We start from the raw sequence: 22237 nt of genomic DNA, 5'->3' as shown, positions 1-22237 counted from the left end.
AAACAGATAAACAAAGTAAAGAAATAACCATGGAGAGAAAGTCCTGATGGCTTGCCAAGTAATACCTATTTCCTCCGGTGTAGTTTTATTTTCAGTTTCCTTGATATAATGATACCACAGACTTATAAGTAACTTATCATTTAAAGTATTTGGAATGTGTTTCCTTAGGTGTATGGAGTGTTAGTGTGGCAGTTAGAGGTTGAAGTCAGGTATCTTCCAGTTGTTTTCTACCTTATTTTTTGAGGCATGATCTCTAGTCTCTGACTGAACCTGGAATTACTCAAGGCTGAGATGCCAGGTAGCTCAGGGGATCTGTCTGTTGCCACTTCCCCAGCACCAGCGCTATGATGTTTGACATCACGCTCAGCTTTTCACACAGGTTCTGGGGAGCCAAACTTGGCACCTCATGGTTGTGTGATAAGTGCTATACTGCCTGATGCATCTCCCCAGTCCTAGGAATTAGTTTCTGTAGGCAATCATTATCAAATAACATCACTATGTACACATTATCCTTTAAGTAAAGCATTAATTTTTGGCCTTATGCTTGTATGGGTATGTGTATTTTGTATTACCTAGACAAAGGCCACATATCAATAACACCTTTTTATTTATTTAAAGTTCTTTTTATTCTTTTGTTTTTTCTTTTTTAAAACAAGAATTTTTCTGTGTATCTCTGGCCGTTCTGGAACTTGCTCTGTAAACCAGGCTGGTCTTGAACTCAGAGATGAGCCTGCCTCTGCCTCCTGAGTTCTGGGATTAAAGACATGCATTGCTGTTTTGTGTGCATGTGGGTGTCAGATCCCCTGCAGTTAGAGTTACAGACAGTTGTGAACTGCCATATGAGTGCTGGGAATTGAACCTGGGTCCTCTGGAAGAGTAAGTGTTCTTAACCACTGCCCCAACTCTTCAGTTCCCCATCAGTAACATCTTTTTAAATTTATATTAACCACATTTTCACATTCCATTGAGTTTTATTGTCTCAACTGACATTTCTCATAGTTATTGACTTAGGAGATTAGAAGCTAGAACATTCTGGGGACAGGTTACTTGGAAACTGGTGAGTAAGTGTAAGTTCAATGTGGGGATATAACTTAGTGATAAAGAGCTTTTTCTTCAGCTTGTGTAGGACCTAGGGCAATCACGGACACCACAAAACAAACTAGGAAGGATGTTAAAGACGCTGGACATGGAGGAATTACCAAGGCTGAAGAAAGAAACCCAAGTAATACTGTACTTATATCTTAGAAACCTAGGCCCTTAACACCTGTTCTCTTATAATTCTGTTTCACCCAAAAAAGCCTAACTAGTATATTGTGGTTACATTAAGAAAGTACATTCTAGCTGGGCAGTGGTGGCGCATGCCTTAGATTCCAGCACTCAGGAGGCTGAGGCAGATGGATCTCTGTGAGTCTGAGGCCAGCAGGGTCTATAGCATGACTTCTTGGACAGACAGGACTACACAGAAAGACTCTGTCTCAAATAATAATAATAATAATCATAATCATAAAAAAATAAAAAAGGAAGAAAGAAAAAATACATTCTAGGTTCCAATCTATTTTTTAATGATTGAAAGCAATCTTTCATGTGTCTGTGTGTATGTCTTTCCAAGACAGAGTTTCCCTTTCTCTCTCTGTAACAGCCTTGGGACTGCCCTGAAGCTCACTTTGTAGAACAGGCTGGCCTCAAACTCAGAGAGACCACCTGCCTCTGCCTCCTGAATGCTGGGATCAAAAGGTGTGTCCCACCACTCCAGGCCATCCAGAGGCAATCTAAAAGAAAAACATGACTATGATAAGAAACTAGAAAATAAATAAAATGAAGTCTAGGAGGCAGAAATTGTCCATCCAGTCCAATTTTAACTCAGCAGCTATATCATCTAAGATTCTGTAACAGCTCCAAAAAAGAGACTATTCCAAAGAAACACAACTGAAGGTAAACTTGTAGATCAATAGGCTGATGTATGGACAAGCCAATCAAGCTTACCTGAGAAAATCCTCCCAGAATAATTCTGTTAGAGGGAATGCCATTCTTCACCTCTTGTTCTATCAAAGCTTTTACTGGAAACAAGAAAAGTATCATAAATACTTTCGGAGTTAAGCCCCTGATAACTAAAAATCTGAGGAAAATAACAGACTCACGGAATATTAAAGACACAAATGAATGAAAACTTTGAAGCATTCTATTTAAAAACACAATGTGGCACGTATGTGACTCCTTAGGCTCTCTAGGGGTTGCTGAGCTTAACACTCCTCTAACTTCCTGTGACACAGCTTCTCCCCACAGAGAGCTGTATGTCCTTTTATTTATGGTAAGTTCTAGTATACATTTTATATTTCTGTCCAATAAACCAAATGGAAATTAGGTAAAAGTTGTCATTTTAAAATGGAATATGTTTAAAGAATATGTAATTTGTGGCTCACAGTGTCTAACACCATTAATGACATTTTTAAAAACTGCATTACTTTTTCCTATAATTCAAATGATTATAATTTCTGATGGGGGAGGTCCTTCTGTGTATATGTTTGTCTTATTGGTTGATAAAGCACTGTTGGCCAATAGGAAAGCAAGTTAGGTGGGACTAGGAGAGAAAGAGGATTCTGGGAAATGTAGCAAAGGGCAGAGTCGCCATGTGAAGAGAACACATTCTGCCAGCATCCTCGATAAGTCTTTATAAAATATATAGATTGATGATTGTGGTTGATAATTAAGACTGAGCTAGCAGATAAGAAATCCTACTCATTGGCCAGATAATTAAGACTGAGTTAGCAGATAAGAAATCCTAGTCATTGGCCAGCAGCACTGTAAATAATATAAGACTCTGTATGTTATTTGGGAGCCCTAATGTGATGGTGGAAGTGAGCGGCTAGCAGAAAGAGTTATCGTTACAAATTTCTGTTTAAATAGAAATAGTAAATGATGAGGGAGTCATTTGAAATCGTGTTCCTACCTGTTTATGCCTGGTCCAGAGTCCATAAAGGGGTATTAGAATCCCTGGACCTTCAGTTATAGACAGCCACGTCCAAATTTAGTTACTTTTAGTTTATTAAAAGTTTAAGCTGGGTGTAGTGGCTCCAGCCTTTAATCCCAGCACTTGGGAGGCAGAGGCAGGCAAATCTCTGTGAGTTCAAGGCCAGCCTGGTCTACAGAGTGAGTTATAGGACAGCTCTGTCTCAAAACAAACAAAAATTAGTTTTTAAAAAATTAGTTCTTAAAGTTTATATGAAAAAGAAAAAGCAGTCCATAGTATGAACAGCATGTGACCGTGGTTTGACAGCAGGAAATGAAAGAATTATTGAGACAAATGAGCAGAGGGGCATAGACAGTCCAGATGTCAGGAAGGGGCGGCAGCTGTGGGCTTGAGGAATGTCAACTCCATCCAGCCCAGGAGCCTGAGATGGTTTAGTGTTACTTTCTAGATTTCACCAACTGATGGTATAATCTACACAGTATAAAACAAAAATGTTTTAACAAACCACAGTGAAAGCAGCCATTTGTAGAGCAGTGGGTTCTAAATTCACATTCTAAGAGCATAGGCATGATGCCCTTCCCAGAATTTATTCAGTAGCATATCCTCTCTATCCTTGTCTTCCTAGCCAACTCTCTGACCTTCATTCTCTTCAATATTCATTTGAGAGGAAAGAAATAACTACTGTTAAAAGACAATCTTTTACTCAGGGGCTTACTAACCAGAATAACTCTTCCATCTTCCACAGGTTCTAACACAGTTTTACCCAAATAAAGATTTTTCTCATTTAATATTAAGACAAAACCTTGGCTCTAAGATTCTGGCATTAATATACATTCGGATAATCTAAAAAGCCACTGGGCAGGGTTTCACATTCCCAGATAGTTAATGTGTTTTGGATATATTTTCTCTATCTCAAAAATTTAAAGATGTTTTTTAAAAGAGTAAGAAATTCTTTTATCTATTTTGGAAAACTTCAAATAAACATAAAAGTAGAAAAAGTAGCTTATGTACACGGCTCCAAGACTCTGCAGTTACCAATTCTCACCTGGACTGGTTTCTTCTAATGTGGCCCACAAACAGAAGTCACCATTTAAGGCTATTCTAAAGTCATTGCCAGTCACTGCATTGTATGAAAAACCCAAAGATATTTTAACTCCAACATGCACGTGAAAGAAAAGTTTCTTGTTTTTATGTTTTCACTCACAAAACAATACTTATAATGGAGAATGGAGTACTAAATTCACAGGAGTGTTAAATGAGCCAATTTATAAGAAATGGCTAGCTAGTAAGGAGCTAAGTAAAAAATAGTATCTATCATTATTTCATTAACAGTAACTATTTATATCACTTTTACTGTTAGTTATCTTTATGTCATTATCATTACTTCAAGTCTCTTTAATAACTATATACAACTATTAAGCAAAGCACTATTTTCTCCAGTGCCTATTTTTGTTTTGAGATAGGGTTTGCTGTGGAATCTAGGATGGAATCTATATCTTACAGCCATCCTCTTGCCTCAACCTCCCAAGAGCTGGGATTACAGATAGGTACCACAATGCTCAGCTTTGCTTATGTCAATCAAAACAAAATCTCTATCCAGCAGAGCTCAAGTATGTATGTATGCATATATATGCTGTTCCTTCCCATCTATTTGGCTGCCACTGACTATAGATAAGAGAATGTATATAGGTGGTTACATGGCTGCCACTGACTATAGATACAAAGAGTAATCAGAATGAACACTGTGTGCTTGTCTACTATTTGTGAGGCTCTAGGTTAGTCCCCAGCATGGCAAAGGGAGGAAAGGAGGGTCATGGGGGATGTCCTTATGTTTATGTTTCTCTTATTGGTTGATGAATAAAACACTGTTTGGCCAATAGAGGCAGGGAGAGAGGCAGGGATAGGAGACAAGGAGACTGCTGGGGAGAGATGCAGAGAGGCGCCGCAAAGAGATACCATGTAGCCACCAAAGGAGTTAACAGGTCTAGGCATTCTCTGGTAAGCCACGTGGAAATACACAGATTAATGGAAATGGGTTAATAATTAAAAACAGTAAGAAACCCTAGACATTGGCCAACAGTTTAATAATTAATATAAGTCTTTGTGTGTTTATTTGGGGCTAACAGCTGCGGGACCAGGCAGGAAAGAGATTCCAGCAATAGGAGGGAAAGAGGAAAAAGGAAGAGGAGAAGAGGAAGGCAGGAAGTAAGGGAAAAGGATAAAGCAATGGATTAGGTACTGTCACATTTAATCAAATTTAAGTAGTGAATCTACCAAAAACAACATTTACTCAATCTTTACTGAATCTACTAAAAACACTGATGAATGTGTTTGCCTTCATAAACACTTTTGGTACTCACCACTTTCTGCTGCCTGTTTAATTCCAGATTCATCCTCATGAGAATCTGGTGAAAGTCCAATAATATCAAACCTGGAAAATAAGGCCACAAGAAAAGAACTATTAGAGTCTAAAAGTCCATACTTAGCAGATACATTTACTAATTTCAAGTTAATCTGTAGAGAAATTGGGACACTCACTAATATTCTTTCTGACTGTGAAGGGTATAACAGAAATCTTGAGAGGACTGCAAGGGAAATGACCTTACCATCAAACCAGCCAGCCAGAATGGCAAGCAGCTGGCAGAACAAAGATGCTGTGATATAATCAGTGTGCCTGTCTCATGAATCAAATGTTTGATTAATGTACCCAACAAATACCAAGCAGCAGCACAGATTTCTCTTTATTACTCACTCTTGTTTTTCTACCTTTTATATAGCTTCTTAAGTTAACACAGTTAGCTTAATAAAGCATGAATACTGGAATAGAAGTTAAGTTTAATTGTTCTCTAGCAATTTAAAAAATATCTAAAGAAAACAAAAAACATTCATGTACACAAGAGCTCTTCTGAAAAGATTAAAATGGTTTTTTGTTGTTTATTTTTTGAGATAGGGTTTTTCTATGTAGCCCTGGCTATGCTGGAACTCACTCTGTAGACCAGACTCGCCTGGAACTCATAGAGATCTACCAGCCTCTCCCTCCAGAATGCTGGGATTCTAAAGATGTACGCTAGCACTGCCCAGTGACTAAAAGGTTCTTAATAAGAAAGTAAACTTTTACTTACCAAGAAGGCATAGCCATATTCATATTTAATGTTACAGGCATAACAGGACTATGTGGGAAAGAAAGAAACAGCACATCAGGATAACAGAGCCAAGTGTCACATTATGGCTTTAACATGCAGTACATGTCACATCTCCATCTGCAAAGCTCTGTTCCTTTTGTCCCACAACTCTTTTCTGAAGGCAAAGCAGCTGTTGCAGAGGACCAAGTTGGCTCAGGACTAAACTTGGCTCATAACAAGTACTTTTTGTCTCAATGGCCTTTCTTACTAACTGTAACTTCTAGGAACTGAGACAACTGGAAATATATATACAAGGAGACTCTGGTAAGAGTAATTAATTGCTAGATACAGTACTACCAATCCCCATATGCTGATGGGGAATGTAGTTCTGTGTATGTTCATTTTATTGATTGTTGAATAAAGTACTGTTTGGCCAATGAGGCAGCAAGTTAGACGGGACTAGGAGTCAAGGAGGATTCTGGGAAATGTAATAAGAAGTGGTGATCCAGGCAGGAAGTGACATAGCAGGGAGACCCATATTTAAGCAAGGACAAGCAGGAAGTGGTTCCCTTTCCCCTTTGTTCTTCCTCCTGCTCTCTGCTCTGAGCCACCATGTGATCCCAGGGATTAGGATGCCAGCAGAAGGCATCCAATAAGATAAGTCTTATAGATTTATGATAATTAAGACTGAGCTAGCAGATGAGAAATCCTAGTCACTGGCCAAGCAGCATTTGTACATAATATAAGTCTCTGAGTATTATTTTGTCCATCCATGTGGCGGGCACAACTCAAGCGGGTGGCGGAAAGATTTATTGTAACAATATGCCTGGATTATATTTTGCTTACTCCCTAGTTACATACCTGCTTGATTAAGAGACCTATAAATAAATATAAGTTCTACCCTAGTGTTCATTATGTCCAACTCAAATCTCACACTAGCTAAATCTCAAATCACTCTAGCTAAAGTATTCAGCTGTAGCCTACAGAGGTAAGTCAGACCCTCTGCCTCCAGACAAGGAAATCCCAGACTTTATTCCCCTTTCCACTGTCATCTCAGTTGTCCTGTTATTTCTGAAGTGTAAGCACTAACCTACCAGCATGGACCCAATGTTTTTAGTTCCCCTCTCGCTTTTTTTAGCAACCTTTCACCTTAAATTAGCCAAGCTTACTGGTTTTCGGAGCTAGCTCAAAACTTGCTAGCTTCCTAACACCAGCAAACATTTTCAGAGCCAGGTGCTAAGACCCCGTCTATGACAGTGTATCACACTGCCTCTAATTAATAAAAACCAAATTTCTTGAATTGAATGAAGATTTTTCACAAATCTAGCTCATAACCCATTTATAGATAACACATGATATCTTTGGAACTCTACAAGTACTTACATATCTGAAAGAATTTTTGTGGCTTTAAGTTCATCTGACCTTTAGAAGAATATCTTAAATTTCAAAAGAGGATTTCTTTTTCAATTTAACCAAGAAAATATTTTAGCATTAGTGTTAGTAGTCTTTTTTAACCTAAGAGAGAAACAATTATATTCATGTATTTTTCTGGAAAAGCAAAACTATTACAATTTGTTCTAGATTTTGAAGAAAAAAACCCTAAATATTAGAAATACTCACGCATGTGGACAGATGTATTTGATGTGGGAACTTCTGATACCTGCAAAAGCTTCTGCCCATCCGTGCCTGGTAGAAAATTATTAAAATCATGCTATTAATAACTTTTAAATTCTAATAAACTGATACAGAGCAGTACTTTATAACAAGTTAGCTCCTTACAGTACTGTAAGAGTAAGGGATAATCTCAAAACTTATAAGGAAATAAAAATGATTGGTGAGCAATAAAAACACTGCTGAGAAGATCCCCATCCCTGACCTCAAGTTACACCACAGAGCTGTAGTAATAACAACAGCACAGCCCTGGCATAAAAACAAACACATTGATAAATAGTAGAGAATGGAAGACTCAGATAAGCACATACACTAATTCTTGATGAAGACAAAAAAATACCGGAGAAAAGACAGTATCTCCAACAAATGGTGCTGATCTCACTGGACAACGACATACAGAAGAATGAAACTGAGCCTCATCTCTCACTCTATACAAAATGCAACTCCAAGTGGATCAAGGACATTAACATAGGATGTAATACCTTGTACTGATAGAAAAGAGGAAGTATGAATACACTCAAATTCATTGGCACAGTAACGGACTTTCTGGATACGACACTGATAGCACAAGCATTAAGACTAACAACAAATGGGATCTCAGGAAACTAAAAAGATTCTGTACAGCCAAGGACACTATCATTTAAGCAAAGAAGTAACCCACAGAATAGGGAAAAATCTTTACCAATCATACATCTGACAGTGAATTAGTTAACTAGAATATAAAAGAACTATATAACAAAATGAAACTCCAAAATACTGGAACATCAAGGAAATAATCTAAGATGGGTATAGAACTAAGAGTTATCAAAAGATAAAATACTAAAAGCTGAGAAATATTTAAAGAAATGTTTGATATCCTTAATCATCAGGAAAAGACAACTTAAAATTATTTTCAGATTTTATCTTAGCCCAATTCAGAATGTCCAATATTAATAAAAACAAATGGCAGTACATGTTGGTAAGGATGTGGGAAAAGGGGAATGCTTATTCATTGTGAGTAGGAGTACAAATTTGTACAGCCACTATGAAACTTAGGAGGCTCCTCAAGAAGCTGGGAATCAACTTACCTTGGGCATATACCCAAAGGATTCTACATCCTACCAAAGAGATTTGCTCATCCATGTTCTCTGCAGCTCTATTCATAATAGCCAGAAATGGAAAGCACTTGATGTCCATCAACAAATGAAAGTAAAATGAAAATGTACTATATTTATACAGTTGTACATTATACAATCCAGCTGATAAAATATCATAGGATTTTCAGGTAAATGGATGGAGCTGAAACAATCATCCTGCACTGTTTTCAACTAAGTCTTTGTGGTTCTATATCAATAAAGATGACTGGATGAAATCCTGCTAGCTCAGAGAGGCAAAGAAAACACCCAGCTGAGCTTTTTCCTCCACCAACATCCTAGAAATAGAGCTTTCTCCTACACTGTCTCAAACAAAACTCAGACTGAATGTCCCTCCCTTCTACTTCCTGTGCATCTCTCTATCCATCCTCCAGACTCTCTCTTTTTTTCTCTGCCAACTGGCTGTTCTACCTCTTGACCTATGGTTGACTTTATGTAACCCTGTTTACAATATTCAAGCAGAAAGTTCTTGGATTATGGGTGTGTACTAAGGCTGAGGCACACCACAACTAGAAACAGGTTTTTCCAGTAAAAAAACACAATCCCAGGGTTCACAGTGTGATGAAATATCCTGCAACACTGCATTAGGGGGAGTTAGCATTTATGCTTAAGATGTGTATATGCCATTTAGAAAACCCAGAGTTTAGGGATGGAGGGGTCTTCTAAGAAAGAGGATACAGAATACAGAGTTATGAAGGGGTAAAGGGAAATTAGAGCAGGAGGATTAAGTGGGGTGAGGGATGGTAATGCAGGAAAGAGGGAACGTGGTGAGGGATAACTAACACTAACAGCTTTTGAAAAGCCATATGGAGACCTGCTGCAATAGAAGTTTCCTAAAACAGGTACATATAAAAAAAGAATTTAAATCGACTCACATTATAATGGGTGGGCAATACCCCAACTTATCATAACATGCCACCAAATAAAAACTCCAATATCATGTACGGGTTACATCTTTTTGAGTTGTTGGCCAAAGGGGTCCCAGAGACTGCAGCTCCAAACTTATAGGCTAGTGGCAATGCTATTCTACTGGATATCCTCTATAAATTGGTGGTAAAGACCTTATTGTTGAAGACATAGCCTACTTACATCAAACATGGAGAAATCGAGCTTATGCCCAACTGGAAGTATAGGTGGCTCTCTTGGACTGCCAGCCCCCAAACATTGACATGGATATCTATTAATTATGAATGATCAGCCTTAGCTCTGGCTTGTTTCTAGCCAGATCATTTTTTTTCTTTAACATAAATTAACACATTTCTATTAATCTATGTGCTACCCTGAGGCTTGTTTACCTCATCTGCATACTGTCCATCATGCTGTCCTGCTTCACCCATGTCTGGCTGGCCCCCAGCTGGCTGGCTATGCTTTTCTCTCTGCCCACCAGGCCCAACTACTCCTCTTCTGCCTAGCTATTGGCTGTTCAGGTTTTTATTAGACCAATCAGGTACCTTAGGCAGACAAGGTAAAACACATCTTTAATTAGTTAAACAAATTCGGCATAAACAAGGGAAACATCTTTATATAGTGAAACAATTATTCTGCAAAACAAATACAACACATCTTTACATAGTTAAGCAAATACTCTATTCTACGCCATGGACGCTTCACTTCCACTGATTAATGTTCACAGGGATAAATGGTGATTGAGCAATACTCTGATTTATGAGTATAACAGTGCAGTGGTTTGAATGAGAATGCCCCCCACAGTCTCATATATTCGAATGTTTGGTTCCTTTATTTATGCTGCATTGAAACCCAAAAACAGATGGTTAGGGAAGAGAACATCTGGCAGGAGTTAGGGGACTGTCAAAGAATATGATAAAAAATATACTCTATGTGATGGGCAATGGTGGCGCATGCCTTTAATCCCAGCACTTGGGAGGCAGAGGCAGGCAGATCTCTATGAGAGGCCAGCCTGGTCTACAGAGTGAGTTCCAAGACAGCCAAGGCTACACAAAGAAACCCTGTTTTGAGAAACCAAAAATAAGTAAATAAATAGACCTATGAAATTCTCAACAAGTAAGTTAAAACATTTAAAAATATATGTGCTAAAATCAACACATGTTCAAAATAGAAGACAAAAATTCCTGAAAAAAAAAAAAAAAGTATGTAAGATGTCACAGTACTGCCTGTCTATGCATTCCTTTAATCCCAGCACTCAGGAAGCAGAGGCAGGCAGGAGGATCTGTGAGTTCAAAGCCAACCTGGTCTACAGAGTGAGTTCCAGAACAGCCAGTGCTACACAGAGAAACCCTGTCTGGAAAACCAACAACAAACAAAAAAATAAAAACAAAAAAACACAACCAAACAAAAGTCACAATCCTTCCAGCCAGAGGCTGTCCTCATTCTTAGTGTCTCTTTAGCCTATCAGGTATGGAATTATAGACTTGTGCCACCAAACCAACCTCAGCTAATCTTCTGATGTATTTTCCTTCTATATAGTTTCTGGCTTATTTACTCTTACATTATACTTGAACTTTTTACATATCACCTTTCCTAAAGGATTAGGCAGAAGTCATTTGAACCAGATTTCCTTTGTAAAACTGTCCACCATAACTTTAAAATACTTTTATAAACTTTTATTCTGTATTAATCCATTGTTCTCCAAGTGTTCAAGACAAAAAGATTTAAAAAGTATGATCCACGCTATTCTAGGAATTTGGTTTGTGCTTGTGTCTAAGTACAAGCTCATGTGGATTTGTGTTGTGTATTGTCAGAACACAGTTCAAGAACAGAGTTGTGTGAGGAGATTCTGAGGACTTGTGAGAAGGCACCAACAAACCAAGACAAGAGGCTTGTGATCCTAGTTTCTTCAATAACATGGAATGTTCTTGAGATGTGCTTTCCTAATCCTCCCAGGTGTAGAAGATAGGAGAGCTTTACTTCAGATTACTCATTACACCTGGCTATTATTATTTGTCTATGTGCCTCCATGGAAGAAACCATGATTTTGCTACATGCGGCTTATCTGCCACAAGTGGCTTGTCCTTGTGATTGTACACTCTACTCATGTGACTCTTCTTAACCCTCATTATAATTTGTCTGAGGCTCTGCATAAAGTTGGCTATTGCATGAAGCTTTAGTCCACCTCATTTATCAACTCTTCCCTCTCAGGTCCCACCACCTCTAGATAGGTAGACAGTTGGTGTGTGTGTGTGTGTGTGTGTGTGTGTGTGTGTGTGTGTGTGATTGTACTAAGATTTACTTGGAAAACTATAAAACAAAGAGCTACATAAATGGAAACAGACCTCAAGCTCATACAACAATATAAGAAAAAGTACAATACCAGGGTAAGGATAGAGCTATAAAAAAACTGGGAATCTGAAGGCGAGGATGTATATCACTAAACCCAAGATAAATGATAAATGGGTGTTTATTGGGGAACAATTACACAGAAAAATACAAAGAACCACGGGAACATTTCCCTGTCCTTTCTACCAGAGAAATCCATAAAGAAACAGCCACAACTGCTAAAAAACACCATGGCTAGGTAGTAGTGGTGCATGCCCTTGATTCCAGCACTTGGGAGGCAGAGGCCAGCAGATCTAGTGAGTTCCAGGACAGGCTCCAAAGCTTCACAGAGAAACACTGTCTCAAAAAACGAGGAAAAAATGACTATGAAAAAATAAACTATAAATCAGCAAAATTAAAAATCTGTGCTTCAAGGACACTATGAAGAAAGTAAAGACAATCTACAGAAGTGAAAATTATGTGCAAATTGTACATTTAATAGTACCTATTCACAATATATACAGAACACCTATAATTAACAAAGTGGCCACCAATTTACAAATGGACAAAGGATATTCTGTAAATTAAACATTAAAATATTCAATAAACACAAGGACAGATACTCATCACATTAGTTATTAAGGAAATACAAGTCAAAACCACCCATGGCTGATAGAATACACATGCTTGTCATCCCAGGAGGCTGAGGCAGGAAGAGCTGGAGTTCAAATGTAGCCTGTGCTGCACAGTTAAGACCCTCTTCAAACCCACACATACACAGCAAGCACATACAGTGAGATTCCATATGAATGCACTAAGATGGCTATCAAATTGGGGTTGCTCTTTGTTGAGAAAGGGTCACACTAACTGGATGGCTTAGTATTCACTAAGCAGCTCAAGTTGGCCTCAGACTCAAGGCCATCTTCCTGCCTAACCTTCTGAGTACTGGGTCTACAGAGGCATGTGCTACAATGTACACTACTTTATATGGTGTTGATATATACCTGCACTTCCAGATTACCAAACCAAGCCAGACATTATCAAGTATTAAGGCAATCCTTGCCTCTGAGCATTAACCTTTTAAGCCATGTGACCAAAGCAGCACTTAAAATACATAATGTAGGGCTGGAGAGATGGCACTTATTTGCTTTTACAGAGGATAGGTTTGGTTCCCAGCACCCACATGGTGCTGGGAATTAACTGTCCTTAATTATAGGATCCAGGGGATTAGATTACCCTCTTCTGATCTCCACAGGTACACATATGCTGACAAAGCACTCATATACATAAAATAAATCTAAAACAAAATAAAATACAAAACCTTCTGGGTCATCTCAGCACTCAATTAAATCAGAAGAGGTTATGAGTTTATAGCCAACCTGGGTTACACAGTGAAACCTTGTCTGAAAAAAAAATCAAGTAATTATTGTAACTAAATACATAATACACACACACACACACACACACACACACACACACACACACACACACACACACAAACACTGAATCCCTGTAAAAGGCAACACTCCAGCCACATTAGGAAAGGTTCTTTCTTTGCTCACTGCCAACTCTGTTTCAGTTTCTTTTTTGATTTCTAAGCATATCATTAGTGTATTCTCTATTTTGGGATTTGTTCTAATGACCTCAGGGATAACTAAATAAGCCATGATATGGTTTCTTTCAGTTAATTAGTGCTCAGGGAATGGACAGTCACCAAAAACCATGTTTATAAAACAATTGTCCACTAATTATTAAGAGTCCAAATGGAACACAGGTTCAATTATCTTCCTCAAAGTATTACTGCAAGCCTGGCCTGGCAACACATACATGTAATGTATAATACTTGACTGGCTAAGGCAAGAGGACTGTTATAAACTTAAGGCTAACTGAGCCATACAGGGAATTAAAAGCCATCCTTAAATGGATAGCAACACAGTCTCTTAAGGAGGAAAATGGCCACATATAACAAAGCTTGATTTAATATGCCTAACTAAAATACTTGATAGCCTCACTTCCCTGTAATCTCATTTTATTGAGAACTAGTGACAAACATATGGCAACTAGGAAAATAGGACTCAGACCAAAAAAAAAAAAAAAAAAATTAACATTAATTTTACCATGTTTTTTGATATACAAAGTCTTGGCCATTTTTTCCATATAAAATGATTCTACACTGCAGGCTTTTAACCTTATGACCATTTGTGGCTTGTATATTTATTCAAATTCAAGGATGAAGAATAAAAAAGCTGGAGTCATGGGGCTGGGAGTATAGCACAATTAGCAGAGCGCTTGCCTAGTTTACACAACACCCCTGTGTTCAATCTCAAGCACTACACAGAACAGGCAGAACTGTGCATACCTGTAATCCAGCACTGGGGAGGCGGAGGCAGGTCATTCCTGGGCTAAAAAAGGGCAGCCTGGGCTACACTGTTCTGGCCCCTACATCTGAATATGCAAGTGTATATCACCACCACCCAAAGGAAAATGTGGTGTTTATGTCACAACATACATGATCCTAAAAAACATTATGCCAAGTGAAAGAAGGCAGTCGAAAGTCAGTCTGGGTTCCATTTATATGAAGCATTCAGAACAATCAGAAGCATGGAAAATGAATAGGTGAGTAATGCCTGGGGAGTAAAGAGTCTGTCTTTTGTGGGATGTTAGAAATATTCTGCAGTTAAGGCAGTGAGGATTTTTACAAATAAACTAAAATCACCCAATCATATATTTTAAAGATGTGAATTTTATGGTATGTGAATTATATCTCAATAAATAATAACAGTAAGTGGTAAGCTGAATTCGGGTCATTTGTGTCCCAACCTCTGTCCTAGGCACAAAATAAAAACTCTTACATAAGAGAAACAAAAGGAGTGGGGCATGGTGGCTCATGCCTTTAAATACAGCACTCCAGAGGTGGGGCAGGGAATATCTGTGAGTTTCAAGGTCGGCCTTGTCTAGGTCAATTTGTATTCTGTCCTTTAAATTTTTTCACAGGTAGAAGAACTTAACACGGAGCTTTAAGAACAAACCAATATTCAAAACCTAATCACTTGTTCTATGACATCCATGCACAAGTATACACCTTCACCCCAATGAATAAATGTGTTTGTGTGTGTATGTGTAAGAGAGATGAATAAGTGTGTGTGTGTGTGTGTGTGTGTGTGTGTGTGTGTGTGAGAGAGAGAGAGAGAGAGAGAGAGAGAGAGAGAGAGAGAGAGAGCAAAGCCTAATAATAAACTTGCATAATGCAAGTTTGTGAAATGGCCTGGTTGGGCAGTGGCTAAGAGTACTTATGCTTTTGCAGAAGATCAGGTTAGATTCCCAGCACCAATATGGTGGCTCACAGCCATCTGTAATCCCAGTTCTAAGGGATCCAATAGGCATGCACATGATATACACACATGTATGCAGGCAAAACACTCATGCACATAAAATAAAAATAAATAATCTAAAAATTAAAAAAAACTAAGATAAAGAGTCTTGCTATGTAGTCCAGGCTGGTTTCAGCTATGTATAGTCTAGGTTGGTATGGAGCTTCCAAACTTCTTGCTTCAGTCTATGTGTGCTAGCAGGACTTAGTGTACATCATCACAACCAGCTAACGTTTGAGCATCTAGGGGAAAAAAAAAAAAAAAAACTTACATATCCACTCCAATCTGCTTATCTTTTAGAAGGGACTGTGAAATAAAGCACTGTTTCCACTATGTTCCCTATTCTGTAATAGCAGCAATGATTCTGGCCCGATCTTTGCAAGGAGTTTCCCTCAAACTATCTAAATTCTCATCAGTCTTTCCACCTAGCTGGCCAAAGGCAAAATGACTTAATATAGGTTGGATCTTGAGAATAGACATAAAACCAGACTTTCGATATGACATGGAAATGTGAGACCAGAGACTACTATGCAAATATATCAAAAGAAGCAAAAGTAGGAAACAAGAGGCCAGAGGAAAGTGGTGTGGATATAACCTTAGAAAGTTGGTTAGTTATAAATCCATTAGTGAGAATATGGTGAGGAAAAGATTAGCTTTAGTAATACCAAACACCTTCAAATATGAAACATGTAAGCATTTAGTATTTTTAAATTATTCATATTCAATTATTATTCATAATTACTAGGAACCATCTTAGCCAAGTGATAAAAATATAGTATCATCAATACTGGAACAAGAATGGAAATCATGTGTGCCTGAGACAAACAGCAACAGGGTCAGTCATCTGATAACTCAAACTGACTGAGGCCAGCCAGCCGGCCTGCCACTGTCACAAAAAACAAGCACCCACCACCCAAACTGAGGGACATTCTATGTATCAGCCTGCATTCTTAAATAGCATCAAGGACTAATCCAGATAAAGACTGAAGGACATAAGTAAATGTAACCCATAATCCTGGACTGGATCAGATCAACTAAAGGAAATAGGCATGGTGTTGGGAGATTACATGGTGACATAAGACAGAACTGGTGACTATACTGTTAGCAGGTGGGAATGTCCTGGTCCTTAAAAATTCACACTGAGGCTATCAAGAAAGCTCAGAGGGTAAAGAAGGCACTTGCTCCCAACCCTGATGACTAGAGCTTTGCCCTAGAACTCACAAGGTGTAGGGAAAGAACCAAGTCTCAAAAGCAAAAGTTGTCCTTTGGCTTCCACATGCATACCCCCTCCATAAATAAAAACACAATACATTTTGTAAAATACACACTGAAATATAAAGGACTAATGAGGCAATATGGCTGCAATTTTTTTTTAAATGTTTGTTTTTTGAGACAGGGTTTCTCTGTGTAGTCCTGGCTGTCCTGGAACTGCCTCTACCTCCCAAGTTTTGGGATTAAAGGAGTGTGCCACTGTGCCTGGCTAACTTTTTTTTTTTTTCTTTGAGACAAATCTTATACAGGCTAACCACAAATTCTCCAAACTCATTATATTGTTACAGTTTATGAGTGAACTTCACACAGGAATACACTACCTTGCTTGGTTTTATGAAGTACCAGTCACCAAGCCTAGAACTTCCTGCATGCTAGGCAAGCACTCTACCAACTGAACTACATCCCTCTGCAACTTATTCCTCAATAGTTCAGAGACATTTCCAATGGGTAACCTGGGTGAAGGATACATGAAGCTATAAATGCTATTTCAGAAACTTTTGCATCTGAAAACTATTTTAAAAGGAAAGGTTAAGCCAACTTAAAGCACAACAATAATGGAATATAATCCATTAAATTAGTCTTTGTCCACACACATATGTGCAGGAGCAAACTAACTGCTAAAAATATTGGGTGAAAGTTGGATAAAGAACCATATCTATAGTCTCAAAGTATTGTCACACACATAATTTGCTCTTTAGTTTTAATGGTTTCCTAAATAACTCAAGCCTTCTACACTCTTCTAAACATTCTTTCCTCTTCCACTTTTCTACCCAACTGTGCTGCTACCATGTCTCTCCTCTGTACAGAAGCCAACAGCTCACAGGGGGCTGGCCTGAGACAGCATCTGCTCAGGATGCTCTGAGTTTTTAATTTTTATTTTCCCCCACAAATGAGGTTTTCCGGTTTTGTACCCTAGTACCATCCATACTGACTGGTGCATTTGTTTCTCAGACCTACGCTGGTCTTTTTGGATGTTGTGCCCTTTGGACACCAGTGTCCTATGGGTTTCATATATCTTTCTGCCTCAATCATGGGAAACAAGCCAACAAAATTGTATCTTAAAACTTTACAGGACCTTTCTAACTTCTTCCAGTGGATGGGAACCTGTTTATGGCAGCTGCCATCTTGACTGAGGGCAACCATGCAGGTTAGCTGTAGGCTGGCCCACTCCATGGGTTACTCCCTTCCCTCAGCCTAGGCAGAGGGGCAGACTAGCCAGATTCTGCCGACAAACCCAGACACAATTCATTTTCTTTTTTACCTTTTATTTTTTTGTCTTTAATTTCTTCTTTCGCTGACTCTGTTGTGCATGGCTTGTTTGTAGAATGGTGTGCCTTTCTGGGGACCGGTAGGGCACACATTTCATGCAAAAACCCTGCCTGTTCCATCTGCAGTGGATCTGCTTTCTTGTCACTGACAGTTTTAAGTCTACTCTGTCTCTTTAAATGTCCTGTCTGTCATATATATGAATGTAAGCTAACTCTACATAGGCAACTTAAGTCTCAAATATTTAGTATGTCTAAAACTTAGGTTTTTACAAACTCAAAGAATTCCTATAAGTTTCAGGGAGCTGAATTGGACCCACCCAGGTCTGAGAGGCACCAGAGTTCCATACAGCCTGAACTTCGATGAAACTACCAGCTATCCCAGGATGTGGCAGCACCCCAGCTTCCCGCCCCCCAAAGATGGTCAATGCCCCAGGGTCAGCAGGAAGTAGTCTTGAGAACTCAATGCCCTCATTCCCTGTCCTGCCATACCTAACTCCTCACACCTTTTTAATAATAAAGGTGGGAATGTAAAGATTCAGGCATTATGCTGGTCTGCCCCTGTCACCTGGCAGAATGCACTCAGGCAGTACACTGCTAAGCCCAGGGTTCCATGGAGGTGCAAAGGACCCCTTTAAGAGAAAGACCCCACCCACTTAATGTCTTTCTGCCTGTTCATCTCTTTCTGCTCTCTTCTCTTTCCTGCTCCTCTCTACTATCTCTTCCTTCTCTCCTCTCTTTCCTGCTGTTCCCCTGGGGCAGACTAGACTTTTCCTGTCTTCCTCTTTTCTCCTGTCCTCTCTCTTTACCTCTTTTCTCTTCCCTTCCCCCTTCCATCTCTGTTCCTAGCTAGCCAACACCTTCACTCCCTTTCCCAATAAACTCCATGTGGGTTTGTTGAGTTTGGTGTTTCATCGATGCACAGAAGCTGGAGCAAAACAACACCACCTACCAACTCACCACAATTCTGCAACCACGTGTCACCACACCAGGCCATGACTTGCTTTTTAATTACAAAGAGAAAATCAATGCAGTAATGAAACCTGGGAAAGACCACCTTAATAAGTGCAAGTGACCTGTTAAAAATAATAGGACAGGGCCAGGCATTGGGGCCCATACCTTTAATCCCAGTACTTGGAAGACAGGGCAGTTCTTGGAGGCAGGCAGTTCTCTGTGAGCCCAAAGCCAACCTGATCTACAATAGTGAGGTCCAGGACAGCCAGGGCTATGTACAGAGACTATCTTAAAAACAGACAGACAAGCCAGGCATTGGTGGTGCACGCCTTCATTCCCAGCACTCGGGAGGCAGAGGCAGGCAGTCTCTGTGAGTTCAAGACCAACCTGATCTACAAGAGCTAGTTCCAGGACTGTCTCCAAAGCCACAGAGAAACCCTGTCTCGAAAAACTAAAAAAAAAGAGAAAAGAACAAAACAAAACAAACAAAGAATAATAGGACAAATGGCATCACTCTTTCCAAAAACAGAAACATTCTGCCACACAGAGACAGATGTGCCAACTAAATGCATGAGTGACAATGAATCGGATTGCATTACTGAGGCAACCTGGCAAAACCTGCACATGTGCTACATTAGATAATATTAAATGCCCTGAATTTGATAACTGTTCCATGGTTACATAAGACATCATCCTTATACAAAAAAAGCATTCAGTTTATATATAGCTTGTAAGAGTTACGTGGCACACAATTATCACATCTGCAACTGTGTGTGTGTGTGTGTGTGTGTGTGTGTGTGTGTGTAAAGAAAGATTAGTAAATCTAGATAAAGTGGACTGAGGGATTTATGTTATTCTTGGAACTCTTGTAAGTCTGGAAATATTTCAAAATAAAAGTTTTTATATGATCTGAAAATAAATAGGCTACATCTGGGTTGTGGAATGTCATGTGAATTGCATTCCCCTTTTAAACACTAACATTCTGGGGTTTTTTTTGCCATACAATTGTAACATTTTCAAATTACAAAACTGACTGTATGTAATACAGAACAAGACTTCCTCAATATTCATTTTAATGTATTACACGTTACACATGAGCACGTCAGATGTCTGTTAGAGTTTTCAACACTAAACTACTACTTTTAGACTGGCTGGTTTCACTGTATATTCATGGAATTAAGTTACCACTTCTCTAGTGATAATTCATGAGTTATTTTCATAATTGGCTATTTTTAATTTTTACATAAACAACTGTAACATGAAGCAAATAACTCATTTCCTATTGCATAAGTTTCTGGTATCTTTAGGCTGATTTTTTTTTTTTTTTCTTCACATTTTACTCTTTACCTCAGTGGTTAAGAGCACTTGCTGCGCTTGTTCTTCCAGAGTACCTGGGTTAGACTCTCAGCACTCACTGACAACTGTCCACAATTACAGTTACAGAGCATCTGATAGCCTTCAGGAACACGAACACACACAAGCACACACACACACAAACACGAACGCACGCACTCATGCACCATACCTACATACAGGCAGGCAAAACAAACACATAATAAATTTATCTTTAAAAAGCAAAAGCAGGGCTGGAGAGATGGCTCAGAGATTAAGAACACCGACTGCTCTTCCAGAGGTCCTGAGTTCAATTCCCAGCAACCACATGGTGGCTCACAACCATCCGTTATGAGATCTGGTGCCTTCTTCTGGTGTACAGATATACATGGAAGCAGAATGTTGTATTCATAATAAATAAATAAAATCTTAAAAAAAAAAAAAAAGCAAAACCAAAACCAAAAATCCAGGGCAACACTGGACCCTATCTCTAAAAACCAGCAAACAAAAATTTAAAGGAAAACAGTGGAGAACATTCAAGATTGTCTTCTAGCCTCTACACACACAAAAGAACTGTTGCTCCCCTAGGCTGTGTGTCATGGTGCTAAACACCTATAAACACAGCTTTGGAGAGGCAGGGCAAGAGAATCACAAGTTTGGAGCAAGCCTGGTCTACACTGAGCTTGGCCAGCACAGAGAGACTATCTCAACAAAAACAAAGACAAGCTGTGCATGCAGAGGAGAGGCAAAGGAAAGGGAAAGAGACATTATCCCTTCAAAGGGAAAATCAGTTGAAGATCAGGTGACAATTAGATGATTAATTTGAAGGTTTATCAAACAGAAGTGGAGGCTGGAAGATAGCTGTTAATTCTGGGTCACTCTTGGATACAGAGAAAAAAATAATAGTAATTGGGCTGGTGAGATGGCTCAGTGGGCTAAGGCACTTTCTGAATTCAATCTGGGTAACCCACCAAGTGGAAGGAGAAAACAGACACCTCCAAAATGTCCAGATGGTCACAGACAGACAGACAGACAGACAGACACACACACACACAGAGTAATTTTAAAAACTCTAGCCCTTGCCAGGCAGTGTTAAGACACACCTTTGGTCCCAGCACTCAGGATGCAGAGTTTGAGGTCAGCCTGACTTACAGGGTTAGTTCCAGGACAGCCAGGACCACACAGAAAGACTCAGTCTCCAAAAACAAGAATCTAGCTGAAAATCTAATCTCTAAAGTTAGGAGGGTAAGACCCAGTCTTACCTGAAAGGGACTAGTTCAGCTTAATGCCTCATTCATTCCAAGGCAAGGTCTCACTATGTTGCCCAGGTTCATCTCAAACTCCAGGGTTCAAGCAAACTGCTTGTCTCAACCTCTTGAGTATTTTTGGAGCAATGGGCCTAAAAACTCCTTGGAAAGAACATTTAATAATATTTTGGCTACTTTATAAAAATTTATCTTTGTTTTTTTTTTTTACCGATTTTTAAAAATTTAATCTTTTTATGTGTACAGGTGTTTTGCCTCCATGTATATCTGTACATCACATGCCTGAAGCACCTGTGGAGGCCAGAAGAGTGATCAGATCTCTTGGAACTGGAGTTACTGAGGGGTTCTAAGCCACCATGTGGGGGTTCAAAACTGAACCCAGGTCCTTTGGAAGTGCAGCCTGTGCTCTTAACCACTGAGTCATCTCCCTAGTTTCAATTTTAATTTTGGTAACAGTCCTATGTAACCCAGGTTTCAATCAGATCACTGAATTAAACACGAGAAAACCTCTCAACAGAAAAAAAGAATGAGTAACAGAAAATCATAACCTAAAGTTAGTACAGGGTCTGTCCAGCATATATAAGGCCTGGGTTTGGTCTCCAGAACCACAAAAACAAAGCAAAATTTGTTTGATAAAAATTAATCTTTGA

At 39.0% G+C, this 22237-nt stretch overlaps 1 protein-coding gene across 2 annotated transcripts in view; it reads right to left on the bottom strand.

The window, feature by feature from the left end:
- Window positions 1-22237, bottom strand: part of Lypla1 (lysophospholipase 1) — a 28751-nt gene that overhangs the window by 5378 nt on the left and 1136 nt on the right. For both annotated transcript variants that reach the window (XM_027398932.2, XM_027398931.2), the window contains exons 3-6: window positions 7711-7776; window positions 6091-6138; window positions 5329-5399; window positions 1984-2057 (exon numbers count right to left, since the gene is read on the bottom strand). In XM_027398932.2, coding sequence (XP_027254733.1) covers window positions 1984-2057; window positions 5329-5399; window positions 6091-6138; window positions 7711-7776 — 259 coding nt within the window. The remainder of the gene's footprint in view (window positions 1-1983; window positions 2058-5328; window positions 5400-6090; window positions 6139-7710; window positions 7777-22237) is intronic.

This window comes from Cricetulus griseus, chromosome 2 (genome assembly GCF_003668045.3).
Source record: "Cricetulus griseus strain 17A/GY chromosome 2, alternate assembly CriGri-PICRH-1.0, whole genome shotgun sequence".
Classification (NCBI taxonomy): domain Eukaryota; kingdom Metazoa; phylum Chordata; class Mammalia; order Rodentia; family Cricetidae; genus Cricetulus; species Cricetulus griseus.
This window is presented reverse-complemented; position numbering and strand designations above follow the sequence as displayed.